The sequence below is a fragment of the Raphanus sativus genome, chromosome 3 (genome assembly GCF_000801105.2).
Source record: "Raphanus sativus cultivar WK10039 chromosome 3, ASM80110v3, whole genome shotgun sequence".
Classification (NCBI taxonomy): domain Eukaryota; kingdom Viridiplantae; phylum Streptophyta; class Magnoliopsida; order Brassicales; family Brassicaceae; genus Raphanus; species Raphanus sativus.
Window position 1 is genome coordinate 26,073,175 of NC_079513.1, and position 23,032 is coordinate 26,096,206.

The following is a 23,032-nucleotide window of genomic DNA, read 5'->3' on the forward strand; positions in this document are numbered from 1 at the left end:
AAGCCTCATGGTTGCGACATCTGCACCATCATATTCCACGTCGCAACACTCCACTTTTCTCCCTTAGAAACACAACAACCAAACTGTATTAATTGCCCATAATTTGTTAAAAAAATGCATATTCACATAAGATGAAACGAACCTCTTTGGGAGTTTTGGGAGAGGAGACTCGGATCCAAGCAACCGGATCAGCAGTAATATTACCAGAGAAGGAACAAGAAGTCATGTTCCTGAATCCTAGGAAACTTCCTTGTGTAGGAAGTAACAACTTTTTCCTTCTCTTCTTCAACTTTTGAGAAGCACGAATCTATTTCAGTACACATGATATAACAAGGCAGGGTTTTGAGTTCCACTTTTTAGTTTCCCTTCATATTTTAAATCTGATTTTGAGACTAAACAAGAAAAGTCATAAATATTTTTGAAATTTCGTGAAATCGTAAAATATAAAAACCGAAAAAGTTATGTATGGTGGTGACGGTCATGTCTCATGTGCATAAGGTTGAACTTTAGAGGACTCTTTTGTCTCGTATTTTATGGCTTCATTTCTCTATGATTAATCCATGAAGTCGTATGCTAGTGCGTATGTCCTTCCTCTTCCTGGATCCATGTGAGTATGTAGGTCTAAAACTTAGATATTTTTTACACATATAAATATAATATCAGCTTTTACTATGTCGTTCAGTGTGGTATGATGATGATTCCAATGCCATACTTAGAAAACCAGCTTAACTGTTGGGAACTCATCCCTCCTATTGCCAGCAAATGCTTTTATTGTCATTACCATTCACCAGGTTAGAACCTATAACAAGATAGACTCAAAAAAGACAAGCATCAACACATGGGAACAATCCTTGAGACAGAAAGCATCCTGATTATTTTCATTTTCCGTAAATCACGACCGTCAACTATTTCACATCCAAAGACATAATATCAACTGTGTTTCAAAAAAAAAAAACATAATATCAACTAATAAGGCATACCCACAACAACAAAAATCTAAGAAAATATTGTGCAACAAATTTTAGCAAAAAAAAAAAAAAACAACAACGAAAACCGTTATGAAGCAGCAGTAAATAAAACTCGGTGCTCGTGACCTGTTACTTAGAAGTCTCACACGTTCGCTTGAATGCTTGATACGCCTGTGAATGGAGAAAAGGCTGTCTATAAAGCTGCCATTGATTTAACTGTACCTGCAGATTTTTCTGACTTTTGTTAATTATTTCCCTTTATTTCCTTTAAAACAATATATTTCCATCGTTGAGAAAAGGCAGTGTTTTTAAAACCGGACCGGCGAACGAACCGGAAATTTTTTGGGTCATAGGTCAATGTGGTTCGACCTGGTTCGATTGGGTTCGACCGGTTTGATGTATTAAACTGAGTTTAATAATATTTTGTATGTAATATGCATATTTTAGAAAATAGCAAACTGAAATGTAATAACAAAAATAAAAAATCTAGTAGTTCAAATCTAAATCAATAGAAAAAACACATTTAAGTTTATTCTCTAAGTTCTTATCACTATAAATTTTTATCACCTTTAAAAAAATTATACACATTAGTGCAAAGTTGCGACAGTTGTTTATTTTCATGGTGACAGTTATTGTTTTTCTGTGTTTGAATTTGGTGGAAATCATATTTATTGATCATTCTCTTCTATTGCTTAGTGTATCACAAAAGTTTTACAAAGACATCAAAGACACAAAAGTATAAAATACCTTGTGAATTATAGTCTTGTAGAGATGTCAGAGACTCAAAGGAAAAAAAACGTCAAATATGACAATACTTTATGAATTACAGTTGATCACAAATCCTTTTTTTCTAACTAATTATTTTATTAATTTTTTTTGTTTTCTATACGAATCAGAGTTTTGCCGGTTCGTTGGGTCGCCGGTTCCCAGGTTTTTAACGGTTCAATATGAGTTTTTAACCGGTTCAATGTTAGTTGGATTTTAGCATTAACCCAACCCGGCTTGGTATCCGATTCACGGTTGAACCTGGTCCGACCGCCGGTTCGGTCCGGGTTTAACAACACTGAGAAAAGGCAACACAGTTTCCTTTATAAACCCCTCGTAATTACTATTCCCTCCGTTTCATATTAAGTGTCGTTGTAGAGATTTTTTTTTCGTTGCAAAATAAGTGTCGTTTTCGAATTTCAATGCAGAATTTATTAATTTTATTCTGTATTTTATTTTTCTATTGGTCGAGATACATGGGGTAATGATGTTTTTGTATAGAAAATATGCAAAATTTAATAATTTCTTAATCCGTGTGCACAACTCTAAAATGACACTTATTAGAAACAGAGGGAGTAGTAAATTTAATATAGAAAAATGAGGAATACAAGTACCGAAATAAAGATCTTCTGCAATCTTTAAATTCCTTATTTGTCTTTAATTAGAATAAAGATCTTTGGCTTCCATAATGACATAATAAAGTTTTGTTTCTCGACAGAAAAATACTTACTTAGGGAGGTTTTTTTTTTTAACAAATAAGTTAGTTTTTTTTTAACGCTGATTTATTATGATATTACAATTATAATTATTAGGAACATTACATAGACGATTCGACAACCGACAATACTACCTGTCTTATGAAGATCTACGCCTAACTGCATCATCTGAGCCGTCCTATGAAGATCCACGCCTGATCAGATTTACTTGCACCATATTGAAGATCTCTTGTAATCCTTCCTTCCATAATCGCATAGTTGCCTCTAATCCTTCCTTCCATAATCTGCATAGTTGCCTAATAAATCGCGCTCTCTCCGGGACTTGAAACCTGGATTTGAGAAAATCTGCAATAAATTGCATAGTCTGGGAATCGAACCCTAGACATGGGTGTATAAGCCTTTAGACCTTAACCATTAGGCTAAGTTGCTTCCACTTAGGGAGGTTATTGAAACTAAAATTTGTGTGGAGTTTTTAGAATTTTACAAGTTAAGAGGTTTTTTTAAAGTTGAGTAGATTTGATGAAATCGTGCCAAAAATTTTGTATAAATTATCATTGATTGTTATTGATTATCATGAATTTCCATATATAACTTTCTTTCTCTAAAACTTTCCTTCTAATATATATATATATTATATATATATATATATATATATATATGTGTGTGTGTGTGTGTTTTCTGAAAAAACACTTTTTGTGAAATATTGTTATTTGATACTAAAGTAAAATTTTGCTTTATAATAATGATAGTCTTGGTTAATTTTTATTTATATTCTTATGTTTAATATATATATATATATATATATATATATATATGTGTGTTCTAAAAAAAATTCGTGAAATATAGTTATTTGATACTAATTTTATTTAATAATTTGTGAAATAGAGTAATTTTCTGATTTTAATAATGATTGTCTTGCTTAATTTTTATTTATATTCTTATGTTTAATACAAAACTATAAATTTTCTCATAATGTTGTCTCAAATGATTTTGTTATAATTTTCTTTCTTTTACTATCATTCACTTAACAGTAAAAATATAATACAAAACTTTTATATTTGTGTGTATGTGTGTTTTAATTTCATAGATTTTAAGAATCTTATGAGTGTACATGGTATTTCCAAAGTTGAGTATTATGAGTAAAACTAAAGAAATCAATGTCCCAATAACAAGAAACTTTAATATAGTTACAAAATCTATAAAAGCTAAACTTTTTGAATAACAAGAGATTTACATAGAATTTAAAAGTCCATAAACCAATAACAAAAGATTTTAATAAGACTGTTAAAATCCACGTACCAATAATAATGGATTCTCTAAATTTTCTAAATCAATTAAAATTCAACCACCAATAACCCCCACTAGTTACTGAATTTCCATCTAGAAGAGACGTAAGATAAGAATCTCTAAAACGTCTACAAATTGTCAAACCTATCTGTAATTTACCCAAATCTTTACATAAAAAGACAACCCATATTTTATTACAGAGTCCTAGAAAGTTGAATAATAGTAGTGAAAAAAACGAAACACAGAACATTTCCCCAAGTGGTCTTACCAGTAATAGGAGTGACCGAGTGAAGTGAGATTCAAAAAAGAAAAAAAAATCAATACAAGAAGCTCCGCTTAGATTCTTTCTCAAGCTCTGATCTTTCTCGTTCTTCTTACTCTTAGCATCCCAAAGTTGATTACTTTTACTTGGTAAAGAGAAGCACATGGATTCCGGCGACCCTACAGCTTTGCTTTTAACGAGAATCAGAAGCTTGGAGCCAGACTACGCTCCCAAGATCATCGGTTATCTTCTCTTACAGGATTTCCACGAGAAAGACTTGATGCATCTCGCTCTCGGACCTGAATCACTCCTTCACTCCATCATCTCGAAAGTTAAAACTCAGCTAGGACTTTTCTCGAACACCTTATCTGCACCTTCTACTAACGGAAGAGTAGTAGTAGGAGGAGGAGGAGGACTCTCTCACTCTAATGGCTTCATGGGTGTCTCTAACCAAATCAACGGAGTCTCTGCTACTACTGATTTATTGGACGATCAGCAGCTAAACGGTTGCCTTTCGTTTCTCGACGATTCATGTTCCGAACAGAGGATGATAACGTTGAAACCCATCTGCACAGTAGGAGTTTCTCGGCTGATAACGTTGATGGGGATGTCACTGTCACTGATTCCCATATGAAAGGTGAAGACTTTGTTAGGCAAGAGGAGATGATGATGAGGTTGAAAATGGCGGCTTTCCATCAGCGTCAGAGGCTCCTCCTGGGTAGGGTTCCTCAGTTACCTTACGAGAAAGGAATGGACTTTCTCTTGCATCATCAACATGCTCTTAGGTATATAATCAGATTTTTTGGCTCATCTTTTTGGTTAGTTTATTCAAAGTATTGAGCTTTCTCCTTTGATGCAGAGATGGAAGGCTTGAGACTGAGAGGATGGAACTAATGGCGATGCATTTTGGTGATTTGTCAAACTCTGTAGCTAGACAGATTTACTTGACGTTCCCAGCTGAGAGCACGTTTAAGGATGAAGACGTTGCAACTTACTTCAGGTAGTGTTGGAATTGAAGATTATGCTTCTTGTAGATTTGTATTGAACAGTCATTATTGATTTGTTTTTTTCTTTTTTTTTGTGTATGAATGAAGCCTTTTTGGAACAGTGCAAGATGTGCGGATCCCATACCAACAGAAGCGTATGTTTGGCTTTGTTTCATTTGCTCATTCCGAGACTGTGAAGGTTGTGCTAGCTAGAGGGAATCCCCATTTCATTTGCGACTCACGTGTTCTTGTTAAACCTTACAAAGAAAAAGGCAAAGCCTTGGACAAGTATGGTGTTCTTCCTTTAAATTTTCTTCTAGTCTTTCTTATTTATGTTTCAGTGCGTCATTCATTTGTAAATGAAATGATCACAGGAAGCATCAGCATCTGCTGCAACAGCAGATTGAGCTTGGGAATTACTCTCCATGTTCTTGTCCATCTGGGATTGATCCTAGAGAACAGTCTGATTTCCAACTTGGTTAGTACCTTTTTGAATGACAAGATTCGTTTTTTTCCTTAGGTGTTACGTTCTGCGTTTGCTTGTTAACTAGCTTGATTCGTTCCTATGTGGTAGATTCGAAGATGTTCTATGAGAGGCAGGAGATGATGAGAAGGAAAATGGAGCAAGCTGATCTGCAGAGGGCTATTGAGTTTGAAAGACGACGCTTCATTAATTTGCAGCTTCCTGAGTTTAATAATAGTGTAGTGCCTAATCATCACCGTAGCTTTTTGTGACAGACTTACAAGCTGTCATCACCTTTATCTTTATTTCTGTTTCTACTTTTCAATTTAAACGATATTGGGGGTTTGTCCCATTCGTTCTTGTCTTTTGTGGAGTCAGCAAATGAGTCGTATGTGACCGTTTGAGATCTCCTTTATGTACTGGCTGACCTCAGTCATCAGGAAATAATCAGAAAAACATTTACCTTATCCTCTTATCTATCAATCTCTCTCATTTCAAACCCTTATCATCATTCAAATCCTGCTCCTTCAAGGTGATCTCTCTTACTCAGATCACCTTGAAGGAGCAGGATTTGAATGATGATAAGGGTTTGAAATGAGAGAGATTGATAGATAAGAGGATAAGGTAAATGTTTTTCTGATTATTTCCTGATGACTGAGGTCAGCCAGTACATAAAGGAGATCTCAAACGGTCACATACGACTCATTTGCTGACTCCACAAAAGACAAGAACGAATGGGACAAACCCCAATATCGTTTAAATTGAAAAGTAGAAACAGAAATAAAGATAAAGGTGATGACAGCTTGTAAGTCTGTCACACTTTTCTGTGGGATCTCCTGGTTATTTTTCACCTGCCAGCAACCAGAGCTCCGATATTCAATCTGTTCTCACTAGTGCCGATGATGCCGTCGAAAGTTAGTGAACTGGACACTGTTATTTTTGAATGTTAAAAGGTTAAAATCATTGCTGATCAGCTAAGCTTCCAATCTCTTTGTTGCTGTCTTTGGGTTGTGGTTGTAGTTGATGGTGTCACCGTGATGCATCCTTACCCATTAGTCGATCAAAGGAGTATTAACAACAATAATTATTCAAATGGTGCAAAAGAAGGAACCAACGAGAGTGGAACGCTTGAAACAGGGCCTGGAAGCACTATAAAGCTTGTTCTTCCTAGTAACCTCTTCCCTTCTGCAATATCTTCAGATGATTCTGCTGAAAGTAATGCAAAAGCTGGAGTCTCCGTCTCCTCTACAATGAACCACCAGCCACTACCAGTAACCTGATGCAGTAGGCTATTTCACCTCATAAATGCCAAGGGTCAGTGTACTCTCTCTAATTGATTCTCCCCAATTCTTTTAAGTTATACATGGATAACAAACCCTTTTAGTTTTGGACTCAGGTTTTTTTTTTCTTACGGATAAGATGAGGTACCGTGGTGTATGAAATAACGGTAAGCATCCTTTGATCGTAGTTATTGGAGGAGGAGGGAATGAGTTCATACACAGTGTTAATAGTTGATGTTCATAACATTTTCTTGATTTTGGATTTGTGCAGACAAAGTAAAGATGGCATACACAAGGAAGTAGGATAATGTATATGTATAGCTAATATATGGAGAAGAGAAAGAAGGTAGGAGAGATGATAATATGTTATGAAGATCGCAAGTTCGTCTGGTGATACCTTAACTACTAACAATTGTATGCGTTGGAGATACTTAAAAAGAAAGACAAAATCTATATGGTAACTCTCTTTTGTGCTATTATTCCTCTTTGCTTGGGTTGCTCATGTGGTGATTAATAAACCACAAGAGTCTGATGTACCAAAGAAGAATAGAAGGTTCTGTAACTTTATATATATATATATATATATATATATTAAGTGTTGAGCCGTTTCTTATACCGGGTCCTGAATCTGTGCAAAGTTATATTGTCTCGAGTGTTAGAAAAAAGGTCATTTACTTGGGAACACTTTGTTTGTACATATTTATCTGGAATCATATCTTCCATGTTTAGTGGGTATTAGTATAGTAGTCAATAAGTGTGGAGGCACGTAAACGTGTTAAGAAAACAGCAGAAGACGAGTGTAACTGACATGTAGGAAATGAAGACATTTTAGAGATCTCATGCAAATAAACGTAAAATTACGACTTTTGTAGTCTTGGACACTGGACGAACGGGACCAACTCTAGAAGATTGCAACTACTTTCACACCCCTGGCAATCATTCTCCACGGCAACGTTGTTGACTTGACTCCACGAGCAATAAACTTGTCAACACATCTTTTGTAGGTGGTGTGTCTAATTATAATTTATGGATGATTACTTTTTTTTGAGCGACTATGGATGATTACTATACTTCAACATAATGTTTTTTTACATAATGTTCATAATTATTGATTCCCAAAAATTGTTCGAAGTCAACGGAAATTGTTCGAAGTCAATGATTCCTCTTGATAGATCAAGACCCTTGTGGGACATGCACATCCTTAACGTCAAAACCTCAGATGCCGAAGCAGTCTGTGTAGTTAGAACTCACCATTCATTGGGAGATGGAACGGCTTTGATTCCCCTCTTGCTTGCATGTACCCATAAGACATCAGACCCCAAAGATACAGCTATTCCTTCCTTGAACGGCGTGACACGGTTCCTTATGACCTTAGAAAACAAGGCTGGTTCTTAAGGTTGATATTCACCGTTGGTTCTACGGCGAGACTGTTTTGGAACACACTTATAGATATGTTGCTTCTTTTGGCGACCGTCTTGTTTCCGAAGATACAAAGACGCCTCTGAAAGGTGGCGAAGATGTCGGAAGGAATCCGAGGAGATTTTATCACAGAGCTATCTCTTTGATGACATATTTTAAGATTTTCGTACTTATTAAAAAAACACATTAAAATTTAGTTATTAATACGTAATTTTTTGCAATTTTATATTTCTTATATTTTTAAACTAATAAAATCTCAAAAAATGTAATTACTATTTTTGAAACATACATTTTTCATTATTTAGTTGACAAAAGTATTTTGAAAATATGAAAAAATACATATTTTTGAAACATTTTTTTCTACAATTTACATTTTTCTGAAACAGAGGAAGTATATTTTAATCTAGTTTTATCATATTTCTAAAATCTATAATATAAATCAATTTAAATTATTATAAGAAAACAGCTGTTATTAGAAGTATTTTATGTATTCTCAGATTTTTCATTTGAACATCTCGTTTTTTAATTATTATTTTCATTTGGTTTATTATAAAATATCCGTTAGGATATTTGCTGAAATCTACAGATAGACATGTTCTAGCATTTTAGACCAAACAAATATATGTATATATACATACATGTCTGCAGAGTAATGCCAAGGCCGGCCTGTCATAGTTGTTAAACAAAAAGTGTTTAAAAAATGTCAAAGATTTTTTTTTGTCATGATGTCAAAGATTTTAAAAGGTTACATGCAATTCAAACATAAGCCACACTCTAATATGTGAAATATAGTTGAGATCTAATAATTAAATCATGTAAAAATTACTACATGTATATATATTACACAAAACAATGAAATAACACTCTATATATGCAGACTAATAAATTATGTAAAAACCTTTGATATGTTACAAAGTCGTTCAATAAGCAGACTAATAAATTTTGAAATCGTAGTCGATTCCGCAACCAATCTGACTGGGATTTAATTTTCAATTCTACGGTGGTGGACAAAAAAAATCATTGCGAGTTGTAGGTATAATTAAAGCAGTTATATTTTCTATGTTTCATAATAAATATCGTTTTATGTTTTTATTTTATTTCAAAAAGTGTTATTCTACAATTTTAATATAACTTTATACACTAAATTTAATTTTTAGTTTTTTGAACAAATGATAACTTTTATATAAATTATTTTCATTTAATTAATTATACATTAAATATGAATATATTACTTTATTAATCTCGGTGAAAGTATTAAAATAACACATATTTAGAAACGGAAGCTAGGAGTAGAAGAAAAGCCATAGATGTAGTCAGTGTAGGTCTTCAAATGAAATAATATTGCATATTTTCCAACAACACGAGTGGTAACTTTAGCAAACCGATGTAATCAATAAATGAACGTATAGAGATATGATTGAATTTGCAAGCAGCACCGGCATATTTTTGCGATCCGCTCCATATCACCATTTATTAAGATGATAAAGATACATGCACTTGATCATACTAAATACTACTAGTAAATTGTGTTTCTCAAGTCACAAGTTGAGCTTTTAAGTCCAGTGATTTACTAGACAGAATTGAATGAAACTATATTACTCGAAGATGTTTATCGTCAATCGAAGTTATTAACATTAAATCTAATCATATTAACATTTAAAGAATGTAATCATATATTTTCTCCGTTCTGAAATATAAGATATTTAGAAGAATTTTTATGTGCCAATATATAAAATGTTTTCATATTTCTAGATAACTTTTAACTTTATCAGAAATTGTTTAACTAATCAAATTTAATCATTCTATTTTTTCATTGGTTATATAGTTTTTAATTTATACTTTTAATAATACCTTTCAGATCAAATGTGTTTGTTTAGAACAGAGTTGGTGCATAATTAATGAAGGTCTTTTAGAGAAGGTTTCTTAGCGGATATAAAAAATATTTCCTAAGAGACATGCATTAATCACGTTTACTTCCCCCACAACTAGTACCACTTATAAAATTACGTTCTCACATGAGCAAAGAACACATACCTCAATGAGGAAAGAGAGAATGAGAGAGGAGGAAGAGGATCCTCTCAGCCCAATGGCTCGCGTATTCCAGTCGCGAGAGATAGACTACTGTGCCGTCACCATGATAGGGTTCAAAACCAAGATCAAACCGGATGTTGTCATTGATGCCTTAAAGTATAATGTCTCCAAGCATCCTCGTTTCTCTAGCAAACTGGTACATACTTATACATATCTACATACAGACGTGCCATTGTATAAACATTTGTTATCTCGTCTCATTGGGGCATTCGATACCATCTGGTTTAGATTTTACTTTATAATATATTTTCCAGAAAATAACACTATATAATACTGCTGTAGATATTTTAAATGACTTACAACACATCAAATATAAGTTTGATGCTTCCTAATAATTGAACCAGCCATGTTCTTATAGTGCTAGTCTACATGTGTCTTTAACTTCACAGTCTGATGATGGTGGAAAATGGATCGAGACGGAAGTCAATGTGGAAGACCATGTAGTTGTACCATACATAGATCCAGAAGAGATAGGTGAAGACGGAGACGGCTTCATCGATGACTATACCTCACGTCTCACGATGAATCCTATGGATAGATCAAGACCATTATGGGACATACACATTTTTAACGTTAAAACCTCAGATGCTGAAGCTGTCGGTGTTGTAAGAACTCACCATACGTTGGGAGATGGAACGTCCATGGTGTCCCTCTTGCTTGCATGTACACATAAAACATCAGACCTCAACACAGTTTCAACTACTATTCCTTCGTTGAAACGGCGTGGAAGATACAAAAACAAAGGTTGGTTCTTAAGGACAATGTTCACCGTTGGTTCGACAATGAAGCTGATTTGGAATACAGTTGTGGACATGTTGCTACTTTTTGCCACTATATTGTTTTTGAAGGATACAATAACACACCTCAAAGGTGGCGTGGATGTCGGGAGTAATCCAAAGAGATTTTATCACAGAACTATCTCTTTGGATGACATTAAACTTATAAAGAACGCTATGAATATGGTACGTTACATTTTGTGTTCATAAGTACTTTTTAATTTTCTTTTCGATGGATCTTTATTTCATCTTTCACGTGTTGCTAGACTATCAACGATGTTCTGGTCGGAATTACACAAGCCTCTCTTTCTAGCTACTTGAACCGACGATATGGTAAACATTAAATTTAATGTATATGATATGTATTACTAGGAGTTGTAACAATTAACTTGCCATAGATATATAATTAACAATTAAGTTATTCTGATACAACAAATTAAAGAGAATCTGCGTGTTTTATCTACGTCTAGTGCATGTATTAATCACATGTTTATCTTGTTAATTTCTTGACAAACTAGACAATAAGAATGAGGAAGATGGAGCATTGATACCCTATCCGAACAATCTTCCAGGTGGAATACGATTTCGTGCAGGGTGCACGGTAAATCTAAGGTCGGAAATAGGGTTCAAGGTTAGAGACACACACCTCAAATTTTAATCTAAACTCTCTATGTGCATATATGTACACTTCATATATTTTGTTGTTGTTGTATAAAGCCTTTGGCAGATATGATGGTCAGAGATTCAAAATGCAGATGGGGCAATTACTTTAGCTTTATTGTTCTGCCCTTCTCCATCGGTTTACAAACTGATCCATTGGCTTACCTAAAATTATCTAAATCCATGATGGATAGAAAGAAACATTCCCATCATGCCCATCTAGCGTATTTGATGATCAAAATCTGCCAAAATTTGTTAGGAGCTAAGGTAAAATAAATTGATTATCCATTAAGAATTAAAAGATTGTTTGCAACTGTGATCATGAAAATGTAACACAACACTTGTCACTCTAGGTAGCAGCAAAACTGTTCAATAGAACAGTGATCAACACAACAACATGCCTTTCGAACGTTATGGGTCCCATGGAAGAAATCAGTTTCCATGGCAATCCAATCACTTACATTGCTCCAAGCGGTTACGGGCACTCACAAGTATGTAGCTTCTTTACTTCTTCTTCGTTGCATAAACTACAAAAGAATTATACGTATAGCTTAAATAAATCGTTATCTTTCGTCAGACACAAGTGTTTTGTGTGTGTTGATAGGCATTGTTGATGCATTTCATGAGTTATGCTGGGAGGATGACAATCTCATTAGCGGCTGATCCTACCATCATACCAGATCCTAACAAGATATGTGATGATATGGAACAGTCATTGAAAGAGATGAAAGCTGCTCTTTGGGAAAATGGGTTACTCTAAGGCTCGTGAGCCATTAGCATCCATTACAGAATAATCCGCAGGCGTGTGGAAGCTTTAAGTTTTTTTTTTTGTAATACCAATAGTTATCGAATTTATAGTCAATAACAAGTCTCTGTGTAACAACATACACTTTGAATGATCGTTTGATAGTTTAAGATCAACTCGTCGAATTGAGTTGTAGCAAACGATTTTACTATTTTTTTTAAGTTGCGAAACGAATTTCTTTGACATATGCCCCTATGTAATTATTTCTGGATAAAATTTATATACCGAAAAAACTATGATATTTAAAAGTTCAATTTTTCTCTTTAGGAAAAGATCATGTATTTGAAGCCTGAAAATGAAATATTTTGGGAGAAAATCAACATATAGAGGTTTTCCACTAATGGGCCAAGACGGAAAGCCCAACAGGCCTGCACCGGCATGACCTAAGTAATATTTGCTTGGCCACTCTGTGTGTTTTGTCTGAATCTCCCAAAAAAAAAAAAAAACTTACTCCGTCTCCGGCGATGGCTACCGGTGACCAAAGCAAGAAGAGAAAGCAGCGTTATCTCCCTCAGAATGTATCCCTTCTACCTCTCCTTTCTTTCTTACTTTCCCACACTGCCTTTTCTATGAATCTGCGGCTAACTTAGATTTGATTTTGTTGCTGCAGAGACCAGCGAAGAAGAAGGGAGCGTACCCTCTAAAGCCAGGGGTACAAGGTTTCTTCATCTCCTGCGATGGCGGACGCGAACACCAAGCTTCTCAGGAAGCTATCAACGTCATAGATTCCGTAAAGTTCATCTCTTTTTTTCTCCCTTTAATTTGATTTAACCTCCGACTTATATTTGCTTAGTGTCTCTGTTTCTTCCATAAAGCTGAGTTCTTTATTAGTTTCCCACGTCTAGAGTTGAGTAAATTACGGACTAATATCTATATGTTAAAACAGTTTTTTGAGGAGCTAATGCATGGGACTGGCTTGAAAGTGAACTCCTCTGGGTTGCTTGAGAACCCTGTGAACAAAAAGGTTACGTTTCACTATAGCGAGGACGAGGATGAAGAAGATGTGGAGGATGATGAGGGTAATAACGGCGAGGAAGAGGGAAATAAAGGGGCTGGGGATGAACTAGAAGTGAGTGAAGGCGGTGATAATCAAGTGAAGGAGAGAGAAGTAGCAAGGGAAGGCTCATGTGAAGTCAAACGAGTGGAAGAAACCAAGACTGAGAAGGACGAAGAAGATGAAGTGAAAGAAAAGAACGGTGTTGAAGAACCTCCAAGGAAGAAGACGTGTACGGAAGAAGCAAGTGAATCAACAAAAGTAGACGGGAACACAGAGAAGTCTATTGATAAGCTGATTGATGCTGAACTAAAAGAGCTCGGAGACAAGAGTAAGGTAAGCTTACTATTATCTATGGGGGGACAACGAGAGAAGCTCTAAGTCTTTTTTTTTTATCTCTTTGTGGATTATTATAAGCGTCTCATTATCTATTATTGTGACAGAGACGGTTTATGAAGTTAGACCCTGGTTGCAACGGTATTGTCTTCATCCAAATGAAAAGGAGAGATGGTGACCCAAGTCCTAAAGATATTGTACAGCATGGACTGACTTCTGCTGCTGCAACCAAAAAGCATATGTCAAGGTTCTATCTTACTCAAGAAAACTCTATCATACCAATAAATCTATAACTGTCTTTTGCTGATATGTATTGTCATTCTTAGGTTCATCCTAAGACTTGTGCCAGTTGAAGTGTCGTGTTATCCTTCAGAGGAAGAGATTTCAAGAGCCATCAAGCCTCTTGTAGAACAGTATTTTCCCGTTGAGACTGATAAACCCCGGAAAGTAATAATAATACTATTAGCACCATTCTTGTGTATCCCTTTCATAGATTCCGAAATGGTTATCTCTCATCTTTCACTATCATTGCAGTTTGCTGTGTTGTATGGATCGCGTGCAAACACAGGCGTTGATAGGATGAAAGTAATAAACGCGGTGGCGAAATCTATACCTGCGCCTCACAAAGTTGATTTGAGCAATCCAGAGATGTCCATCGTAGTTGAAATTGTTAAGGTGAAACAAGGATAAGTTTTGAGGTCTTTTTTGCATTTAACAAACTGGTTGGTTATAAACTCAAAACTGGATTTTGTGTTGCAATTTACAGACAGTATGCTTAATTGGGGTGGTAGAGAAGTACAAGGAGCTTGCAAAGTACAATCTCAGGCAGCTCACGTCGACCAAATGACAATCTCATTTTCTGCTGTGTTCTGTATCTCAAGAGTCCAAGACTAGGATGCTTCCATGTTTACTGGTAGTCTTATAGATTATTCTGGCTTTTAACTTATGACAATGATTGAAGTTGTTAGTTACATCTTATGTCTGATCAATAAAATCTTCTCTTTGATGAGTTTTGCTGTCTATCAGCATAGAACATGCTTGGTTCAGTGCAATAACTCAGATTTAGTCTTGTTGAATGGTGTCTCAATCAAACAAAATCACAGGTTTGAAGTAAATTTGAGTTGTTTACCGCATCTTCTCAGCGGCCTATACATATAGTTAGAAGCAATGGCAAATCCATCTTAAGAAGAAAATCAAGTTAAGAGAAGTTGAGATGACTTCCACAGTTAGCTAATGATCTCAAGCATACTAAGTTGAGATGACTTCCACAGTTACCAACATGGTCTATCTATAGGGTATATAAATTAAGAGAAGAACCAACATGCATACCAATTGTTAACGCTAATGGAGATGAAGACAGAAGGGTACATATTACATTTGGTAAAGCTAATAAACACCAATACCAATCGTTTTTGGTAGAAAATGTGTTCAACATATTCTTTACATACAGTCACATGTTACTAACTCCCTCCATTCTGAAAAATCGAAATTAATGTTAAAATTAACTCTGGTTCTTGAATCCCTTTTTTCTTTGTTCAATCTAATTCTAAGTCGACCACTTCACTCAAGTACCTACTCATCCAAGTAACAAGCCAAGCATAACTTCATACTACCCACCAAACATTTCCTCCTTCTCTACTCTGATTTTCTAACTTGATCAATATTCACAGCTTAGGATGGGACAGGGGATGTAGTAGATCTCATATGTGGACAGGTGGGAGAAGGCTTTTCTCGACAGAGATGGCACCGGAATCCAATCACCATACTTGAGTTCTTCTCGTCAATCCCACATGCATCTCCATGGTACCATTCTACAAACATTACAGACAAAAAGAGAAAAATAAAAATGAGAACAAAGGAAACAAACTCCTGCAGTTTTTAGTCATGGTGAACCAAAAGAAGGTTAGCAAATGGATTTACTTTCACAGATTTCGCAAGCGATGAAAGTTGATCCGGTTTCAGAGTCCATCGAGCCGCATAAATGACACTGACGTTGAACTTGGTCAGAATCCGAGTTCTCCAAAGGTTTAGAACATCCATCTCTCGAGAACTTACTGATCCGTTCATCATCAGGCTTTCTTGATAAGCGGAGTCCATTCAACCAATAGCTAAAGATCCTTTCTGTTCTCATGTTTCTTACGGAAATCTCTTGTTTTACTTTCTTAGGCCTGCCTCTGCCTCTTTTGGTTTCCAGTTTGCGTTTCTTACCCCCTCCAGAAACTTGACTTTCATCCTGCAGCCGAACAACATGCTTCGGTTTCCTGCCCGAACGTCGCACTGGTTTGTTTGCAACAACCTTTTTACGATTCTTTGACCTAACAGAAATTCTCTCTGCCAGTGACGTTTTAGTCTTCTTTAGCCGAACTGATTTGCGAGCAGGTATGACCTTTTTATGCTTTTGTGTCTGAACTCCAACTTTTTTACGGAAACTCCCTGGGGGCCGCCCTCTTCTACGTGCGATGGGTTGTTCTTTTGCTAGCACTTCACTTCTGCATGCAAGACAGATGTACTTGCCTTCTTTATCCGCTTTCCTGATATGCTTTTTGTGAAATAGTCCTGAAATTTATATCATAGGTAATATCAATAACAAGCTCTTACTAAGTATATATTTTCTGAAAGATCATGCTAGTAGCCACCTTTGGTTTAGGATTGAGTCTAGCTACTAACAATTCTATGGGACTATCACTTTCAAGTTTCATTTTGGAGTAAAGTTTCATAGTCTAAAGGGAATCACATTGGTTAGTGAACTGGATTTGCCTTTCGGATCACCAGGTTGAACCGGCTATACCGCAGGTCAATACATCCATAATGTTTAATTATTTTTCTTGTGCATGAAAAATTCTACTTTAAAATCTACCCCTTCCAATTCAAGAAGTTTTGTGGAGTTTGTCTGTGTTATGTATGGGCTAGATTATTATTAGATTACACCTACACAAGCATAGCCTTTGCAATGAAAAAACTCTTTAACAAAAAAGAAACAGCAAAAGATACTCACCTTTGCAGATGTGGCAGCAGGCAGCATCACTGTCATTCAAGGAAAACAAACACCATCAAAAAGCAGTTAAGAAAGAAAAGTACATAACAAACAAAGAAAAAACAAAAATATATGTTTTGTAGGTCAGATGCCATGCTATCAGGTTCTACACAGAGTCCAAGCGACAATCCTTTTTGAGCTTGGACAAATATACGATTGCTACACTAATCAAGATACGGACTTTTTAAGGCAAAAAGGGTTGTGATAAGTACATACCTTAACGGCACATCTTTCTTACATTGCTCACACAAAGAGACCTCAGGTCTTTCTGCCCTCTCAAATAGGTATGAGAATCCTTTTTTCTCTGAGGATATTTTCCGTACTTTGTCTATCTCAGAGTGTCTGAAGGAGCCTCCTGGCTTACTAGTTTTACGTACAGCTTTTTTCTCTTCAAATCCTTTCAGAAGATGTAAAGGCACATATGATTCATTCAGCCAGAACTTTTTTCTTTCACTCGAGGATTCTTCAATCATGCGACCATTCTTCAACACAACATCCGGAATATGTCTCCTTTTACCAAAGTCAAGGAGATATTTCACAGTTTCTTCCTCTATGCACTTCCTACGGACTATTGCTTTTTTGAACAGCCTGGCAGATTTTTTGGACTCTTTGTCCGACGGAGGAAGAAGATGGCTGTTTTCAATATCATCCCAGTTTATGTAAGAGTGGAGTGTCCTTACCTGTAGATTACTGAACTGTTAGCTGTCATCCAAGGATAAAAGGCATTCCACAAGTAGACATTTATTGGAGACGGTGGAACAAGACAAATGATAAGTGTATAAAATTGCAAATGTCGACAAATTAGATTTACTTCACCGCAATTTGACAATTAGAGTCCACAAAAGAAAACTTAAAATCTCAATCAGTTTGACAATCTAAACTCATGCATAGGCCAAATGGAAACCGAAATATTGTCAGGATGTGCATTACCAATACAACCTTATCTATTGTCCATAGCAATGAAACAAGAATTACATTCAGTTTGACCAAGTTTATATTACCTGAAATCCGAGCTGCTCTGAAGTCGTAGATGACTCAACAGCTGCTTCCCAGGCAACACGTCGGCTCCTCTTAGCGGGGTCTGAATTCTCAGGATACAGTATCCCTGGAATGTTCATACTTCCACCTGCATAGTGTATGTGCATGGAAAATGAAACAAGTAAATGGAAGTGAGAGGAACAAAGGAATAGTTAAACACAGAAGAAAAACAAACGTGAAACCAAGAAGAAAAGAGAAAATATAAACCTTGTTTAGCAGCCTTCGAGACCAAAGAGCGAGGTAAAACCTTCCAGTTGAATAGTTGCCGTGAAATTCGGCCGCCTCTCCACCAACACATGCTCAGTGCACCATTTTTCTTTGCAGTAGGGTTAACACCCGACTCCAGCAATGTCCCGCGCCTTTTAGCAGTCTTTGATATGATAATATGTCTAGAGGAGCCCATTTCTACGGAAGAATCGACATGGTTTAGCCACTGAAGTGAAACGACACGATGATGCAAATTTGCCTCTAACTGCAGAGGTAATTCACAAAAAAAAAATTCATTAGGAGATTTATCAATAATGCTCTACACAACAATCAAGTGCTTGTTTAGCAAGTAAAATATCCATGGTAGCTTGGTCCTAAAGTTTTGTTTATGGTTGTTTTATATGGATATCCCCATCATACTAAAAAAAAAAAAAACAATCAAGTGCTCAAGAAATCCTACTTAAAACTTCTGAAGATCGTTAAGCCTTAATCAAATGGAGAAGAAGCAAAACATTCAACATCCCTAGCCATACTAATTTTTTTTACCACAAATTGATTAGGACAAGCTTTCAAGTAGGAAGATAACAAACCAAAGCTAAAGTTTTCTGTAGCAGGAGACTATAATGAAGAAAAATGACTTTTCGAAAAAAAAAAGTTGATTCAACTTTAAAACATTGCCATTGCAAACTGAAATCTTGAGAAAAACTTACTTCAACTAATAAATGTCTCAAGCTTGATATACTTGATGCGTTCAGAATATGTTCACGCCAAATTCTCGAGTGCTGTGGATTCAACCATGGACCAACCAAAAGACCTTGCAATCGACTTTCCATGGATAACATCTGGCAAATGATAGCCATAAGATGACTTTTCTCATCAATGGGTTGACTGTTAGCAACTTCAGTTTCCGAAGGACTCCGTAAAGCCCCGAGACTCATGTTAAACAAACAATCTGTCTCACTCCCGGCATCCTCAGATTTGCAAGAATGACACCATCCACATTTTTCTTTCCACGCATCTAGGTAGAGGCCTTGGATGTTTCGCCATTGAAATTTAGTGGTTTTCATCAATATAGTCTTCACCTGGGTAGAAGTTATCTCTTCATCAGATCGCATATCACTGGTACGGCTAAATGACTTACGCGCCAGCTCTTCAGAAATTGCTGTAGTCATTTGAGCAAATATGTACTGGTTCCGGTAGCCTGTTTCGCTCTGCACATTCTGTCTAATTCCTTTCCTTGTGTTCATTCTAGCCAAATCATGGGAAGATGCATGGATATTCAGATTTGGCTCCTTCATGACATCCAAACCATTTTGTACAGTTTCAGCAGAGCCTTCGGAACTCAAATTATGGATATCTAGTCCAGTAGCTGAATCTGATATCTTCCGACGAGTCCTACGAAAATGATTATGTGGACCTCCATTGCTAGATGCTTCGTCTAGCCTTTTTCTAACTCCAGATGTTGGCTGTTTTTCTGGAGCTGGTAAAGAAGCCTTGAACCCATCAATAGAAGAAACCATTCCTTTGGCTGATTTATCCAAGCAAGCGGATATTTGTGAATTCACACCGCTGATTGTCCTTTTCAGCCCAGCAGGGATATTGCAGTGCTTTTTAATTGCATTTATTACGTCAAGATAGAAACGACCGCATGACTTGAGCTGCTCCAATACAAGGATCACATCATTCATATGGTAGTAGTTCACTGAGCCTGAGTCGTCCGTATCTATCCTGCAAATTCATAGTGAACAACATCAGCCAGCCTGTGAAGAGATATTGCAGTTCCTACAATCAGCATATGAAAGAAGTTCCTAGAAGTAGATGATAAGAAACATTCCATATCTTCACACATAGAGAGTGAAAAATGCAATTCAAAACTAAGGGTAAGAAATTGCAGCTAAAATTTACAGGAACGACAGTTTTATCATGTTATATGCATATTCTAGTTCATCCTACGTGGTTCAGTTAATGCTCCAGCAAGCTAAAATTGGGGGTCGTTTTTAAAGCTAAAACCTTCACTTACGAGCTATGGCATATAATCAACATGTATCTACAGTGCTCGCCAGACATCATCAGAAAGTTGTACTACTGAGGTAAGACAGCAAAAATATCTACTATCATTAAAGGTATATTTATTTACTAATCAAAAAATTCTAGTGGTGACTCTACTAAACTGATTCCACTGAGATCATGTACTAACCCTTCTTTGAACAAGAGAATCAAAAGAAAGAAACTTACACCAGTAAGTAGCCACAACTGCTGTAGTATCTTCGGCCATGGGGATCAATCTCTAAGAACTCTGCTCCTCGAATTTGCTTTTCAGGCTTTAATCCTGGTACAAGCCGATCAAATGCACATTCAGGACAGTACCAGTCACCCTCAGGCAAAAGGTCACTGGCAACACCGACACACTTAGAATGATAGGCAGCCGGACAACCATCACAGCAAAGTAAGTTCCCATCAATTTTACAAAGACAACAGTAGTCACTGTTCCGGTCAAACGAGAGATCAATAACTTCATCATTCAAAGACAGATCATCTGCCAGCTCCATCATAGTTCGCTTTCTGCGTCTCACTTCTGTATTTGTCTTCCTGTCAGTTTCGATTTCAGACTCAGCTGCAAAAGATCTTTTATCAAGCTCTGATTTTACAATTTCAGCATCTGTCATATCATCACACAAACGGCTAAGTATATCAATTTTCAGATTCATGGGCTGTCTGAAATACTCGTTTCTCAAATATTTAAATCGAGCTAGATCCACTCCGGGGTCGTCCTTAGACCCATAAAATAGCAGGTATTCGACCACAAAAAGGGGATAATTAACCACATCCAACGTATCCCAATCAAGACTCCTGCATTTAATACACGACCAGCAGATGAGAACCAAAACCAGAGAAGCTTACGTCCATAAAACAGCAATAAAAGTGAAGTATTCAAGACTCAAGACAGAAAATAATAAGCATACCTCAGGCAAGCAGACGCAGACCGGTCACCTTCATCACCGAGTTGTTTCAAACGTTTTTTTAATAGTTGCAAGACCGAAACATGGATGCTATCAAGTAACATACTAGGAGACATGCACCTCAGCGCTTCCACAAAATCCTTCAACTCAAAGGGACTCAAAAACAGCAACGTACTGAAGGACCTCAGGCAAGAGTAAGCAGTGAAAACCTTAAGTACGGGAAGACCATCTAAATTCAAAACATGCGAGGATGGAGGTAACTGTGGCTTTGGCGGAAGCACAGAAATATCCTCAGGCTTTTCATCAACGATCCAAGTTTTCTCGTCTGTCAGACTACTAACCGACGGAGAAGGGGACACTTGATCAGCTAAAGAAGCTGCAACAGTGAATCGAGCTGACATTCTGCGAGCGCTTCTTCTCAACCGAGGCTGACTCGTGAACTCCGGCTTCTCCGAGCCTTTTCTTCTTTTCCTCTTACCCCTTGTATATCCATCCGACATTTCCCTATCAGAGAGAGACTTATCATGCTCCCGCTCAGCTACATTAGAATCAGGAGTGTTGATCTCCTGCAGAGAAACACCGTTCTGTTTCCCTATCTCCTCCAGAAGCTGAACGCTGGACACTTCAGCAACATGAACTTCTTTACATTCTCCACTCTCAAGATCATCCTTCTGCATGTTCTCAACGTTAACCTCCAGGTTCAAATCAAATCCTCCCTCCCTCTTGTGCGCATTGTCCAAATCACAGCTCGCATCCATGTTCAGATCAATAAACCCCCTCCTCTTATCACTACACTCCTCCTCGTAATCGATACTCACATCAACCAACCCTAAACCCTCATTCAAATTCAAATCCAACCCAGTAGTGACATCAAACCCGTTTTCCGATCCCAGCACCACAGTCGTATTCAAATCCACACCTCCTCCTAGGGTTTCCACAAAACCACAATTCAAATCGACAACACCCTCCCCTCGAGGCTGCTGGGATTCACCTTCTTCTCCCGTCGTCGTCAGGAGAGCAGCGACCTCAGCTGGTTCCGAGATCTCCGTGACGCCATTCTCGTAAACGATCTCGAAGAGTCCAGACGAATCGTCGCGAGATCGAACCGTCCCTGAGCAAAGCCCGACCCCTTGGATCTCTTTCCTAACGACTTTCCCCACCAGCTCCATTTTGATTGGTTGATTGGTGTGGTGAGGGCTTTTGCTTTAGCGAATCTATGAACCAACGAAGCGAAGCAAACTCATTGGGGCTAAAAAGTCTGAAAGGGGATGGGCGATAAAGAGGAGAACGCTTATAACGTGCAGGAGAGAGAGAGAAAGAGAGGAAGGGACGGAGATTCTCTCTCTTCTTTATTTCTCTCTCTTCGGGTAAGAAAGAAGGGGAGTAGAGAGAGTAACGCTTGCTTATTAACCAATTCTCTTGGTCAAAGTCTGTGATTTGTTTTTATTTTTTACCTTTCATTAATATTATTTCTCTGAATTGTTTTTTTTTACTATATTTTATATGGGGCAAATTTCATGAATATATTTTTAGTTTTTTCTTATCACAAAATAGCATCCCAATTATTTTAATATTTTACTTAATATTTTAAGCTTTTATTCTAGTTCCACCTATAAATACTAGATCTTCAATTCTAATCATTAAACCTTGAATATAATTTTATAAATATATTTATTTTCTATTTTTAATGAATATTTAGGGAAATTTTAATTTTGTAAACCCAACCTCATTCTTAAATACTAGATTTTATTCAATAATCATTCAAATATAAATTTAAATGTTTAAATATTTTTAAAAAATAGTATCTAATTATTTTAAATAATTTCTCAAAATTAATTATTTACAAATGTTAAATTTCACCATTCAACTTTACTTAGCAAAAATATTTGCGTTTGGATTTTGGCGTTTTGATCTACAGTCCGTAAAAAAAAAAGTAAATTTGTAGATGCTTTAATCTAAAACCTGAAACAACAATTTAAACCGGG

At 36.4% G+C, this 23,032-nt stretch overlaps 3 protein-coding genes and 1 pseudogene across 3 annotated transcripts; 3 read left to right on the top strand and 1 right to left on the bottom strand.

The window, feature by feature from the left end:
* Positions 1-3,929: 3,929 nt before the first annotated feature.
* On the top strand, positions 3,930-7,462 carry LOC108844154 (zinc finger CCCH domain-containing protein 55-like; annotated as a pseudogene).
* Positions 7,463-10,184: 2,722 nt separating this feature from the next.
* On the top strand, positions 10,185-12,706 carry LOC108846702 (wax ester synthase/diacylglycerol acyltransferase 7-like). The gene is made up of 7 exons (XM_018619904.2): positions 10,185-10,373; positions 10,627-11,199; positions 11,280-11,346; positions 11,532-11,644; positions 11,731-11,940; positions 12,027-12,164; positions 12,278-12,706. The coding sequence occupies exons 1-7, from the start codon at positions 10,185-10,187 to the stop codon at positions 12,431-12,433; spliced, it is 1,446 nt and encodes a 481-aa protein (XP_018475406.1). The 3' UTR covers positions 12,434-12,706.
* A 150-nt stretch (positions 12,707-12,856) lies between these two features.
* On the top strand, positions 12,857-14,817 carry LOC108844638 (uncharacterized). Its single transcript, XM_018617922.2, has 7 exons — positions 12,857-12,996; positions 13,089-13,208; positions 13,365-13,808; positions 13,916-14,055; positions 14,135-14,255; positions 14,343-14,483; positions 14,575-14,817. Exons 1-7 carry the CDS (start codon positions 12,943-12,945, stop codon positions 14,653-14,655), a joined length of 1,101 nt encoding a protein of 366 aa, XP_018473424.1. The 5' UTR covers positions 12,857-12,942; the 3' UTR covers positions 14,656-14,817.
* Positions 14,818-15,159: 342 nt separating this feature from the next.
* LOC108847422 (DDT domain-containing protein PTM-like) lies at positions 15,160-22,432 on the bottom strand. Its single transcript, XM_018620664.2, has 9 exons — positions 21,051-22,432; positions 20,323-20,937; positions 18,798-19,815; positions 18,088-18,352; positions 17,844-17,968; positions 17,059-17,522; positions 16,804-16,832; positions 15,729-16,364; positions 15,160-15,619 (listed from the first exon to the last, which is right to left on the bottom strand). Exons 1-9 carry the CDS (start codon positions 22,214-22,216, stop codon positions 15,480-15,482), a joined length of 4,458 nt encoding a protein of 1,485 aa, XP_018476166.2. The 5' UTR covers positions 22,217-22,432; the 3' UTR covers positions 15,160-15,479.
* Positions 22,433-23,032: the final 600 nt, after the last annotated feature.